Source organism: Eleginops maclovinus, chromosome 18 (genome assembly GCF_036324505.1).
Source record: "Eleginops maclovinus isolate JMC-PN-2008 ecotype Puerto Natales chromosome 18, JC_Emac_rtc_rv5, whole genome shotgun sequence".
Classification (NCBI taxonomy): Eukaryota; Metazoa; Chordata; class Actinopteri; order Perciformes; family Eleginopidae; genus Eleginops; species Eleginops maclovinus.
In genome coordinates this window covers 2,209,400-2,223,505 of record NC_086366.1, presented here as the reverse complement: position 1 = coordinate 2,223,505, position 14,106 = coordinate 2,209,400, and the positions used below count along the sequence as shown (strand labels likewise).

General features: G+C 43.9%; 1 protein-coding gene across 1 annotated transcript in view; it reads right to left on the bottom strand.

Moving 5' to 3' along the window:
• The window catches only part of clcn2c (chloride channel 2c), a 141,275-nt gene that overhangs the window by 86,371 nt on the left and 40,798 nt on the right, over window positions 1-14,106 (bottom strand). Inside the window, 1 exon segment of the mRNA XM_063907260.1 lies at window positions 11,538-11,673. Within this exon segment, the coding sequence (XP_063763330.1) occupies window positions 11,538-11,673 (136 nt within the window).

The following is a 14,106-nucleotide window of genomic DNA, read 5'->3' as shown; positions in this document are numbered from 1 at the left end:
AAGTCGTGCAACTGAAGGCCTTCAGATGGCATTTGACCACTTTCCGTTCCCTTCAGTGTTGACACAGATCTTATTTTCTGCCACGTTCTAATCCAAATGGTTTCTTGGCGAGGGAACCAGGAAGATGCTCACCTCAGGGTTTGAACACCCCGCACCGTCTACATAAATATGATGGTACCATCCTAATGGTGCCAACTGGTGCTGCGCTGGGCCCCAGCTCAGCTCAACCTGCTGAGAGGAGACGACCAAATCAATGTAAGCCAACACTGTGGCTGGGCTCCTCTGCTGACACACACATTGGACCAGCGCCACAACCTCTGTAGTAAAAGCAATAGGCACCACACACACACACACACACACACACACACACACACACACACACACACAATCTGCTCGAGTGGCAGTGAATCAAATATTGATCAGTGACACGAGCCTCCTTGGTCACTTGATATATTAAAGTGAAAGTTCCCCACACACACACACACACACACACACACACACACACACACACACACACACACACAGTTTAACAGTGTGTGAATGTGTGTGTGTGTGTGTGTGTGTGTGTGTGTGTGTGTGTGTGTGTGTGTGTGTGTGTGTGTGTGTGTGTGTGTGTGTGTGTGTGAGTCAGTTGTGTTACTTCCTAGACTTGGCTGGCAGCTGCATGTGAATGACGTCTGAACACCCCCACAGTGCGTCAGCGTGGGGACACTGGACACACACTCACCAATATTTAAAGAGCATGTTCGTTAGCGGAGGAACGGCGTGTGCTCCTGCAGGTTAATGAGGCCCACTGGTAAAAGCAATCGGTGCTGAAGTGTGTTAAACCGGGCCAATCATGCCGCCGACGGCCCGTTATCTCCATCCCAGCGGACATTTAGAAACTTAGAAATGTTTTAAGGCACGAGGGTTGGGGGTCAATCAGAGAAAATCTACCTAAACTTTCCCTACTTTTCAACCAATCAATGGGAAGATATGGAACAAGTTACTTTATCTTTAAAAGGAACCACATCTGCAGCAGCTTACACTATTTAAAGCTACTTCAAGTGCATGATTTTGTTTTTACTGAGGTCATAGGTCAATGATTATTGTGTCTATGCTTTCCAAGAAAAAGGAGTTGAAGCTGTTGAGAAACTATGAGACCAAACATTAAATACATTCTGATATATTCACAGTGCAATCAAGAAGTGATGCTGAAAATATCTGCATGCACAGGACCTGTTATAGAAAGGTTTGCTTTTAATAAGAGGTCCATCTGATCCAACCTTCCAAATGATGCGTAAAATAACCACTAAAACCCAACCTGACCTTCAGACCAACCACTCAAAGGTCTTGTGCGACCGATGAGAATTTGGAGGAATGATTGCATGATCAGCCCAACAAGCCACAGGTAAAAAGCTACCAGTTCTAAGCTGCATCACTTGAGTTAAAACAAGGTCATCAGGCGGCTCAATCATGCTTCAGGTTCTGTAAATACAGGAGTTCATTAACGGACCGAAACAAGAATACCATTTGACTTTTCGAGCAACTTTGTGGTCCCATCTTTACCCTCTTTATCTTTGATTTGATTGGCCCACATGCACTATGTCTCCTGAGGACGATATCTAAGCCTCGATCAGCTGATATATAGCGGACCTGTGTTAACGAGCTGATGGGTAATCATGGGAAACGAGCCGCTGCAGATATGGACGAAAAAAAAGAAGTCAATTTTCTTTTGGGGGAAAAAATAAAAAGGACTTTCGAGAATGCAAGAAAAGTGGGAGTGAGTGTGTGTGTGTGTGTGTGTGTGTGTGTGTGTGTGTGTGTGTGTGTGTGTGTGTGTGTGTGTGTGTGTGTGTGTGTGTGTGTTTTTTATGCGGTGTGTGTGTGTGTGTGTGTGTGTGTGAGAAAGAGAGAATGTGTGTGTGTGTGTGTGTGTGTGTGTGAGAGAAAGAGAGAGAGAGAGAATGTGTGTGTGTGTGTGTGTGTGTGTGTGTGTGAGAGAAAGAGAGAGAATGTGTGTGTGAGTGTGAGTGTGTGTGGGACAGAGAGAGAGAGAATGTGTGTGTGTGTGTGTGTGTGTGTGTGTGTGTGTGTGGGACAGAGAGAGAGAGAATGTGTGTGTGTTAGTGTGAGTGTGTGTGTGGGACAGAGAGAGAGAGAATGTGTGTGTGTGTGTGTGTGTGTGTGTGTGTGTGTGTGGGACAGAGAGAGAGAGAATGTGTGCGTGAGTGTGAGTGTGTGTGGGACAGAGAGAGAGAGAATGTGTGTGTGTGTGTGTGTGTGGGACAGAGAGAGAGAGAATGTGTGAGTGTGAGTGTGAGTGTGAGTGTGTGTGTGTGTGTGTGTGTGTGTGTGTGTGTGGGACAGAGAGAGAGACCCGTATGCCTATTGATGAAGGACAGGAGTGAATCTTTAACCTGAAACACTAAAAACCTGACAACTGAACCTGAAAGTGGAGGAAGCAGGGTTTCCATTCAGTCCTTCATCCTCCTCTTCATCACTTAATTCTCCCTGAATTTCCGCTGGTTCCTTAACTACTCTAATATTTGTATGAAAAGCTATTTATCGCTTTGCTCGGTGATGCGTCTGTTCGCCCCCTGCTGTCTCCCTTAAACTGTTCCGGTGTTTTTATATCACTTAGTAGATATTCAGCTGGGAAGAAAAACAACAAGACAGCAAAACTGGAGCAGCTCTTCATGGCGAGAGGCTTCAGATACAGGTTGTTTCATAAAGGTGTAAATTAAATGTATAGTTCTCTGTGATGAAGATTAAAAGGCTTTAAAAACCGTTCAGTATTTAGATTTAACGAGGAAAAGAGAACAGAAGTAAATAAAAGAGGCCACACACACACACACACACACACACACACACACACACACACACACACACACACACACACACACACACACACACACACACACACACACACACACACACACACACACACACACACACACACACACACACACACACACACACACACACACAATCTGGATTTCACCCCACCAACAGATGGGGGAATGAATGGGGGAGAAGAGGGGAAAAGAGGAAGAGACGAAGAGGAGGGGAGGAAAGAGAGGAGACATGTGAGCAACTGTTGGTCGCTAGGCACCTGACGGTCACCATAGCAACATGTGGCGCCATGCTGAGTTCCTGCTGACATCACACCTGTTGAAGCGGACCGTGTGTGTGTGTGTGTGTGTGTGTGTGTGTGTGTGTGTGTGTGTGTGTGTGTGTCTTGGAGCCAATTAAGTGACATACAGTATATCGGTACAGGTGGAGCGAGGGAGGGAAACAAAGAGAGAGACTGGGGGAGGGGGGGGTCAAGAGAAAAAAGACAGCTGTGTGTATGTGTGTGTGTGTGTGTGTGTGTGTGTGTGTGTGTGTGTGTGTGTGTGTGTAGCCTGTGACATCAGCAGGGAGAATGAATGACAGCAGCCTGAAGCCACACTGTTTTTACACACACACAAAAGCCAGAGGTGACCCCCCCCCCCCCCCTCCCACGGCAGCAGAGACAACAACAGAGGAAATCGAGGTTTCATTATCTCAATGTCTCCTTTATCAATGAGAAGAACCGGAGCTTTAAACTTTATTATTTCAGCAGGAATTTGAGTAAAATTGGGAGAAAAAAGTTGAATTATTATCATCATTATTTTATTATAAGAAAAATATATCAAAGATAAAGAGAACTTGCTCAGAGTCAGGAATCAAGAGATGTTTTTAAGTATAAAGACCACTTAAAAACTGTGAGTGGAACACGTGTAAAATACCTTAAAGGACACGGTCTGGATAAAGTCCTGTGTTAAACACATATGTGTTTAAGTGTCGCCTAAAAGCATGCTCTATAACATCACTACAGTAGGCTGCTCCACAGTTTGGGAGCAGAGAAAAGCTGCGTCTGAGAGAAACGCGTGAAAGATAACTGGGAAAACAAACACAGCGGATAGAAAGAGCCACTGGGGTTGATGGAAATTAGTTTTGGCAACTCCCTTCAGATCAGTAACTCACATCTGTGGAGAAATGAAGCTTGACTGGGATCTGAATTGGTGCATCACTCTGAGTTACCTTTAGAGTGTGTGTGTGTGTGTGTGTGTGTGTGTGTGTGTGTGTGTGTGTGTGTGTGTGTGTGTGTGTGTGTGTGTGTGTGTGTGTGTGTGTGTGTGTGTCAGGGCTAGTTGCTCTTGTCAGCTGAATTTTTTATGTCCATTCTCATGGCTGAGCTCCCTTAACAGAATTTGTTACGCTGCACACACACACACACACACACACACACACACACACACACACACACACACACACACACACACACACACACACACACACACACACACACACACACGCTGCACACACAGACACAGATTAGATCTCAAAGGTCTGTGTCTTTATTCCCTCAACCTTTACAGAACAATAACATCGACGGGAAATTCAATTGTTAAACCTGCGATGATCAGATAAATTAAATTATTTTTCTGGGAACATGAAGAAATTATATTCGGGTTAACCTCGGTGCAGAATTAAGATTGAATGTGAAATAGCAAAGTGCATGAACAAATATAATTCCTATTTTTGATGCATGCTGATCAAAACACACACGCAGATCAACAGGAGAAGAGGGGACCATCGCCTCTGTCAGGTCCTCGCTTTCTCCAGTATGTGCTGCATTAAAGCGCAATGCTGCCCCCTGCTGGCGACACGGTGCAACAACACGCTTTCCCACAGGACTGTACTGGGTGGTTGATCAGTGAAGAGATCATAAATTCATTTTTGTGCGTCTTGTTTTCCAGTTTATGGTCTCTAATTCACCCTGGGTGTGGAACAACAACCTGCTTTGATGCTGTAAAGGATGTGTTGATGCCTAAATGTGCAGCCATGTAAAGTATTCAAAACCCTGATGTATAACAATATGCGCATCTGTCCATACCTCCTCATTCAACAGTGTTCAATGTATTCCACATATGTATATATTTCACATCCCTAAATCTTTATTGTTGTTATTGTAAATATTCTTCTCTCTTTTTGCACTATTTTATTATCTTATTTGCACCATGCATGTTGAGTTGTTGGAGGAGCATGGGATATAAGACTTTCATTGCCAACATATACGCTGTATCTGCTGTGCATATGACCAATAAAACCTTGAAATTTATGGAATTTCTAAAAAAACAGATCATTTTATAAACCAAATAGCATCAAGTCATTCAGCAGGAAAGACATGCATCCAAAGAAAGTAAGCGGTACCTCCTTCTTCCAGCCAGGTAAACATTGCTTAATATATTCATATCTTCTTACTCTGCACACGGCCAATGTACCTGCAGGACCCCCCCGTCCAGAGCTTGTTTCTATGTGGGTGAATGCACTTAGTACATGTCAACTTGATCAAGAGCCTTAACTACATTAAATAAAGTGTAATGTATGCGTCCTTGCTGACTGAAAAATCACCTACTACCAATTTTATAATCTGAAAAAAACTATCCTCTTTATGTTTCCATAGAGGATCACATCAACCCACATAACGGGGGATGAGATTTATTGAAAGGTTCCAAATTAGAGCAACAAATGCTTTGGTTTAGGTCAAATATTTTAAGTACAACTTATTGAAAACTGGTTGCATGAATTGTAAAACTGTGTCATCTGGAAACACGTTGTGGTGAAACACTTTAACGGTAACTCTACACTAACTCTTAGTCTCTAACACTCAGATTGGTCTCATATGTCCTGCACTGCACACACTGAACAGCAATAACACAGTTTAGTAAAGCAGCTTTATGACTTCCCCCCCGAGGATAACCAGACCCCCATAAATGTCTGTATTTCCGAAGAAGTTGCTCTGTTTGTCTGATCACATAGACCGTCCTTATAAAAGCATCCACTCAGCCTTGAAAACGGCAAAGGCTCTGCCTCGTGAGGGGGATGATGAATGTAGAGTAAAGCTGTAGGGCAGAACCAGTCGAGCTTCAAAAGTCACCCGTTTAAAGCTAGAAATGAAATGAATAAATTCTAAAAGCTGTTTTATATTGAGCTCAGGCACTGCAGCGTTTGAGTCCAGCTGCAGATATGTAACAGGGACCTTTGGGGAAGAGGACGGGAAGGAAAGTCACTCAACTTCTTCTCCAGCACAAACGGGTACAATGACGGCAAGGGTTTGACAGGAAAAACTACATCACGTGATTCTGATCTTTGCTAAACACGTGTTTCATTGCAGTATTTACTTTAGCAATTACGTCCAACTCTTATAATTGAAATTCCTGCAAAATTAAGTCCCGCCCACTTTCAGGTGTAACTCCTGCATCAGAGCGAAGCTGAAATAATAGTGTCTTCATGTCTGAAAGCTGCTGAGTCATATATCGCACCTCCAACAACAAATAGATCCAGAGCTCCGGTTCCTTTACTTCCTCTCCAGAAAAAAAGAGAGTAAAAGAAAGGATCAGAAATCTCAGTCTCAGTGTCAGCCTGCTGCCTGCCACTCGTCCCCCCGCAGACCCACCGGACATCCATCCCCTCTTTATTCTCCGTAAGCTGTCTCTGCCGTCTGACCAGACATCTGACCCCATCTCCATATCTCTGGACTCAGTAAACCCTTTCTGACCCACAGAGACATTGTTTCCTGGCAGCACTTTAACATTTCACGGGGAAATGAGGGCGCACGCCCGCAGAGAGATGGAGCAGAGACCCTGATACCTGGTTTAGACTAAGCCCTGAACTGTATGCAACACATTTCTGATGTTGAAAGAGCTTTTTAGTGCACCGGCATTCCTGTTGCATGTATTCCACATCATTTGGATGAGTCATGTACTCCTTTCAAGCACATATTGTATTGGGTGTATGACTAGAAGAGCAGTAAAGCTCAAGTAAGCCTGACCGTGGAAACAGATGCCTTGATGTTGTATTGCTTCATTTTGAATATATTAAAACAAAATACCAAAGTGAGATATGACCTACAACAGCCTTTAACACACTTAATACTTAATCTGCTTTAGCTAAATCTTCAGGGAATATGATGGGAAAAGGCCTCACTGCATTTTGGCTTTGTTCAGGAGGACAGTTCCTACCATTACTGTTGTCATTGTTTTGTGTACAGGTAAAGTTTGAACACATTCAAGTTGTTTCTGCCATCAGCTAAAGAGCCTGAAAAGGTTTGGGTCCCAAAACATATCGGAACGGTTTGTTTCAGGTGTAAAAAAACACGTTTTCCAGTAGTATTTGTCGTACTTTTCTGTAACAATGGACAAGCTGACGTTGCACAGTAGACTGCTGCAGCGTCCTGCGACTGAAACTCAATCTGACGCACCACGGCCGTCATTACAGAAAAAAATACCTGTTGTTCTGCTCTCATTACAACACGCTGTAAACCATCCCTGAAGCTGCTGGGACTAATGGATGTCGGAGGAGTCGTACCATGCAACACACACACACACACACACACACACACACACACACACACACACACACACACACACACACACACACACACACACCACACACACACACACACACACACACACACACACACACACACACACACACACACACACACACACACACACACACACACACACACACACACACACACACACACACACACACACACACAGTTTCCTTCAGGGCAGCCGAGAGGTTGCAAATTCTGCTGTCAGTTGCACATTTCAGCATCATTAAACACCAGCGAATACAAAGGGAGATGTTTGTTTTATTCTGAGTGTGTGTGTGTGTGTGTGTGTGTGTGTGTGTGTGTGTGTGTGTGTGTGTGTGTGTGTGTGTGTGTGTGTGTGTGTGTGTGTGTGTGTGCATGCCTATACAATATGTATAACAAAACACGAGATTGTGGCTTGCGAAGAAGGGGAATAGAGACTGTAAGTGTGAGTGAGTCACACACAGCACCAACGAAGAAGAATGTGTTTGTATCGTTTTATATTTCCATATATTTCCGGCCTCTTGTTTTACGCATTAACCTCTGTGTGTGTGTGTGTGTGTGTGTGTGTGTGTGTGTGTGTGTGTGTGTATTGCCTTTTTATCTCATGCAGAGAGGAAAATGTGTGTGTGTGTGTGTGTGTGTGTGTGTGTGTGTGTGTGTGTGTGTGTGTGTGGTAGATCTAATCTCTCCTGCTTGAAGCTACCTGCTGAGGGACAAATCTATTCCGTTCCTGGAGTTTTACAAAGAGGATGAGAAGAAGAGGGGGAGGGAGAGGGGGGAGAGCTGAGTCATCGGCTGCCAGAGAAACATCAGCAACACTCATCACTGAGATGACACACACACACACACACACACACACACACACACACACACACACACACACACACACACACACACACACACACACACACACACACACACACACACACACACACACACACACACACACACACACACACACACACACACACACACACACACACACACACACACACACACACACACACACACACACACACACACACACACACACACACACACACACACACACACACACACACACACACACACAGGGTGCACTGAGCGCTTCTCAACAGCAGAGGGCGCTCCATTTACACAGAACAGGGAAATGAGGATTCTGATTCAGTCGTTTTAATCAATCATCAGGAACACAGAGAACACACCGGGTTATTAAAAACGTTCCCGGGGTCAGAGGAGAAATATGACAGCGGCTAAGCTAGCTCCTCCTCAGGTTTGGAGGGTCACTGGTTACTGGTGACCTGTAAAATCAGTAACGTAGTCCTGCTAGTAATCCCCATTTTTACGAAGTCTAACAGTAATCTGATTTGTGTAACGTAAAGGAATACAGTAACCTTTCCTTAGTATCCTGAAGTAATCCATTACTCCCCTAGAGGTAAGTTTATACAGCACCTTTTCAGACACAGAGGCAACTCAAAGTGCTTCACATCCAGATTGGGTTACATAAAGAAGACAGAAAGAAAGACGGACAATGGAGAACAGATTGATGCACAGAGGAGATGAAGAATAGCTCACAGACTGAACCGTAAATACAGCAGGTGCTGCAGGAAGGGAAAGGATAAGGGTCCCAAACCCTGCGATCCCAATGACGTTCTATAGTATTTATTTGCATATTTGATGTCGAGGTGATCCAGAAGAAAGGGAAAGCTATCAGGTTACATTACTTTCAGTCAGATAAGGAAAACTGATTCCATTTATTAACCTACAGGAAAAAGTAACTTTCTAAAACACCCCGCCCCGCCCTGATCGTCGGAGTAAAGACGGACCGATTTTGAAGTGTGAAATTGGTGGTGTTACCCTTTAAGATACAACAAAGATGCACTCACCTTTACTTTGCTATTCAAACTGACGGTGTGTGCGTGTGTGTGTGTGTGTGTGTGTGTGTGTGTGTGTGTGTGTGTGTGTGTGTGTGAGATGCTTTCTATGATCTTCTTCATGCATCTGAATGACATTCCCTACTCTCGTGTTTACAGTCTGTTTTATCTTGTTATGCGTCCCATACACACACTCTTATCTAATCACACACACACACACACACACACACACACACACACACACACACACACACACACACACACACACACACACACACACACACACACACACACACACACACACACACACACACAATGTTTCTAAGGCCAACAAAGTGTTCTTCCCAACTTCACTCGGAGTATACAGTGGTGTTAAAAGTACTCAAATCCTTTGGTGAAGTAAACGAGTTATAACACCGCCTGAAAATACAAGTATAAAGTCCTGATTTTAAAGCTTCACCAAAAGTATAGAAGAATATTCAGCAGAATGTACTTAAAGTGTCAAAAGTAAAACGGCTAATTATACAGAATTGTTTATCACAGGGCGGCGGTGGCAAAGGGCTTAGGGGCTTGACCTAGGAACTGGAAGGTCACCAGTTCAACTCCCAGAAAGACCAAGTGCTACCGTGGTGTCCCTGAGCAAGGCAACGTACATATGGCAGCCCACTGCTCCTAACACGAGGATGGGTCAAATGCAGGATTCTCGAAATTCCCCACGGGGATTAATGAAAGTACATCTTTTCTTTATTTTAATGTCAACGTGGAGAAGAGAGTCAAATTACACGTATATTTATACACGCATAAACAGGTTTTTATGTAAAAAGTAACCGTTACCTGCAGGCGTCACATAAAAAGTAAGGAGGAGTCGGACGTATAAATCCAACTTCATTTAGAGAATGTACTGTTGGAAAATAACTCACACCCTTTACTGAAGTAAAAGCGGTTCTAACACCGTCTAAAAATACTCAATTTCAAATCAAAATCCGGATTTCAAAATGTTATTTCAGTGAAAGTATAGAAGTTTTAGAAGCAAAGTGTATTTCAGTATCCCAAAATGAAAGTACTCAGTATGCAGGATGCGTACAAATACACACAAAAGTATTTCAATGTTATAGTCTGCCAATTATCATGTAAAAAATAACTATTAACTGCAAGTGTAAACCAGTTAGAGGGCAGCAGAATGCAGGGCTTACAAACTCTACTTGAAACAGCACTTGAGTAAATGTACCTGTCCAGTCCCGAGTCTATACCATTATCATTTCCTGAACGGAGCAGTTTTGATGCATATCCAGTCCTTAAAGTTTCCCCCAGTATAGAGATGATGTTAACGTGTTTTACTCCCATTACAGGGACTCCAGGGTTCAGTCCTGAGCATCAGTGCGCTGCTGCTTCAGTGAAATATGAGGATCAATGGCATTAAAAAACACGTAGAGGGCTTAGTGAAACTCTGCTGCTGACCTTTATACTGCTCTGTGCCAAGGCAGAGCTCATTACGGACTGCTGGAAATATCACAGTAAGTCCAGCTCATCATATTCCAGGAGAAGCAGGTAAAGCGCAGCCGGCCGAGGGGGAAACAGTGTTTGAACCTGCAGTTTTACACCAAATTAACTTGGTGTTAATGTGGATTTCTCTTCGGTTTACATTTCTTCAGAAAGTGTGTTAATACAACATGTATTTTGACAGAGAACAAAACAAAAAGTCCAGCAGTGGCTCAGCTCAGTCAGTAGGGGCTCAGTCAGTAGGGGCTTCGACCTGGAATGGTAGGGTCGCCGGTTCAAGTCCCCAAACAGACTTGAAACATATGGAAAGTGGACTGCTACTTGGAGAGGTCCCAGTTCACCTCCTAGGCCCTGCTGTGGTGCCCTTGAGCAAGGCACCAGACACCTCCAATCCCACCTCCCCATTGCTCCCCGGGCGCTGCACAATAGCTGCCCACTGCTCCCAGTACTAGGATGGGTTAAATGCAGAGTACACATTTAACTGTGTGTGCTCTGCTGTGTGCATGTGTGTGATTAATAAAGAGGGTTTCATCCTCCCATTCTATTCTAAAAAACTCCAGCTGCTCCACAAGCTTTAAAGCCACACTGTGGGACGGACAAAAGCTTCCTGATTTCTGAATATAGTGTTGATATTCTTTTCAATGATTGTTATCAACCTGATGTTCCATGCAAAACCAATACCACCATTCATGCTAAAGTACAGAAACTGGAACTAGTGTTATAGAAACTCCCGTCTCCATCAGTGCTAACAGCTGTCTCTTCTCAGTGTTGGGCGGTGTAGGAAAACTTACTGCGACACTTGGCACAGCGGCCCTTGTCGTACTCGTGCAGGTCGAGGGTCCGGCTCCTCCTCTGCCCGCTCTCCCTCAGCCGAGCCGCCTCCTCTTTAGCGTACACCCCGAGCTCCTGGGTGTAGCGCCCATACATCTGGAAACAAGACGGAGGAACATCGTCAGCGTGCAGCATTGACTCCACACACACGTTCCACCAACACGCAGCGACAGAGTTCTTTATTTCATTCTTTTATTGATTTGAAATTTAACAACCATACTGCATCTTCTCCACTCAAATAGCCTGAGGGGGGGGGGGGGGGGGGGGGAGAATCAATACTTACTGTATACACGATTCTCTCAATTAAGAAGAGAAGGCTTACACGATTTATTGATTTGATTGAAAAATAACAAACGATTAGGATGAGCTGCACCAAACATGTCTGTAGCAACCGATTTGAAATGTAGGATACCTTTGCAGCTCCACAGATATGTATTTTACACATATTTAGGGTTAGGGTTACATATCGCGATGTCCATGCATTTTGGATTAATTGAGCAGCCCTACAAAAGAGTCAACACTCGGCAAATACACCCATTATCTCTGAACATTAAGACCTTTACATTGCATTTAATTTGTTGTTTTTATCCAAATTAACTTTCAATAAGTGCAATCAACCATGACGCTGCCAACTCATTAAAGCAATGTCCTGCAAGTCCATTAGCATCGGGTCAAACCAATGAAAGTGCTACTGCATTAGCTTCAAATAAACCAAACATTTGCAGGAGCAAAAAATAGAAATTAGACTTTCTGTGCAACAGTTTTTATTCTGATCTTCTTTGTTTTGAGGATAGCAGAGATCTTTGGGAGAGTAGCTGACCTGTGGCCTTCCTGAAGGTCAGAAACCAGTCGAATAATGCATTCAAAGTTCTCTTTCTACTTCGAAAGGAAACACACACCCACACTGAGGAATGAAATCCTCCCTGGCTCCATACTGGTGAAGCCTCAACCTTAACACACACACACACACACACACACACACACTCACACAATCATACTTTTTATAACAAACACGTATAAAAGAAGTCAAGTCAGCAGCTTAAGAGACAGGAAGAGCCAAGTGTGGCACCCCGCCCAGACACCAGCTCCTACTCCCATCGCGCTCCTGGGTGGTGCACAGGAAAGGCGGCACTAACGACTGGCCCATGTGCGCCCGCCTCAACACGGCAAAGCATTTGAACCGCCTCAACAGGCCGGTGGAGGTCATCGAGGCAGGTTTCAGTGAATGTACATATCTTATTCCAATTTCTATTTAATGTCTACGGGTATCTCCCTATATTTCAACCACATTCCAAGTAAATACTGCTGTATTTTTTATGGTATTAAAGTTATCTTGAAATAGTTTTTTATCACGGTCTCCAATGTCTGTTTTATTTTTATGTATGTTTATGTATGCACCATAAAGTCCAGACAGATACCCTCGTATGCGTTGACCTTCTTGGCAATCAACCCATTTCTGATTAACATGGCTTCAAAGAGGGGCGGGGTATCTGGAAGCTGCGGTGGAATACAAGTTGTGTAATGTTGTATGATCTGCAAAAAAGTACACCATGCTTTAGTCCGATGTCACCAAAATACGTTCTTATCGTGACACTTGATTTTTTTTATTTGAGAAATCATGCAGAAAGGGAGATAGCCCAAAGTGTGGCGGACAGCTTTATGTGGTAAGGCCAAAAACTATGAGTAATATTCATGTAATTCTGATCTGAGGAACTCACAGCACGAGGCAATCTAACAATAGCTTAAAGAAGCGACACTGGGTTGCATGGTATAAACAATCACTTCATTTCTAAAAATACTGCGATGACCTTGCAATTCCAGGAATGCTGCTTCTCTTGTTCTTTAGGACTGGTTTAGCCGTGTTGACACAGCAAAGCAGAAGGCAACGCAAAGCAGACGTTTCAATAATCAAATGTCCAGATTCACCTCAGCTTGTCAGGAAAAAAAAACAAACTCTAGAAGCTGGATCTCACACACACACACACACACACACACACACACACACACACACACACACACACACACACACACACACACACACACACACACACACACACACACACACACACACACACACACACACACACACACACACACACACACACACACACACACACACACACACACACACACACACACACACACACACACACACACACACAGTTCCAGTTCCTTATTTGTGAGTCAAATAATCGGTCAAAACAAAGAACAGAGGAACAATTATCCGAATGAAAGGCAGGTACCAATTCACAGGAAGCATGTTGGACGGGGCCTCATCACGACCAGGCTGGGTAAAGGTCGACTGTTTCCGGGCTCTGAAACCCAGCCTTGTGCCAGTCCCGTCCAAAACAAACTGGTGTGTGTAAATCTTTGCCAATTGTGACCCCAGGGTCAATAAAGCAGTCTCCGCCACGGGTTACAGGTCTCATATGAAAAACAATGGAGACTATGGACCCGAACAGACAGGATGGATCTATTTCCAAATGTCTTATTGGAGCAATAAACCTTTTAAGACCCAAGAACTATGTC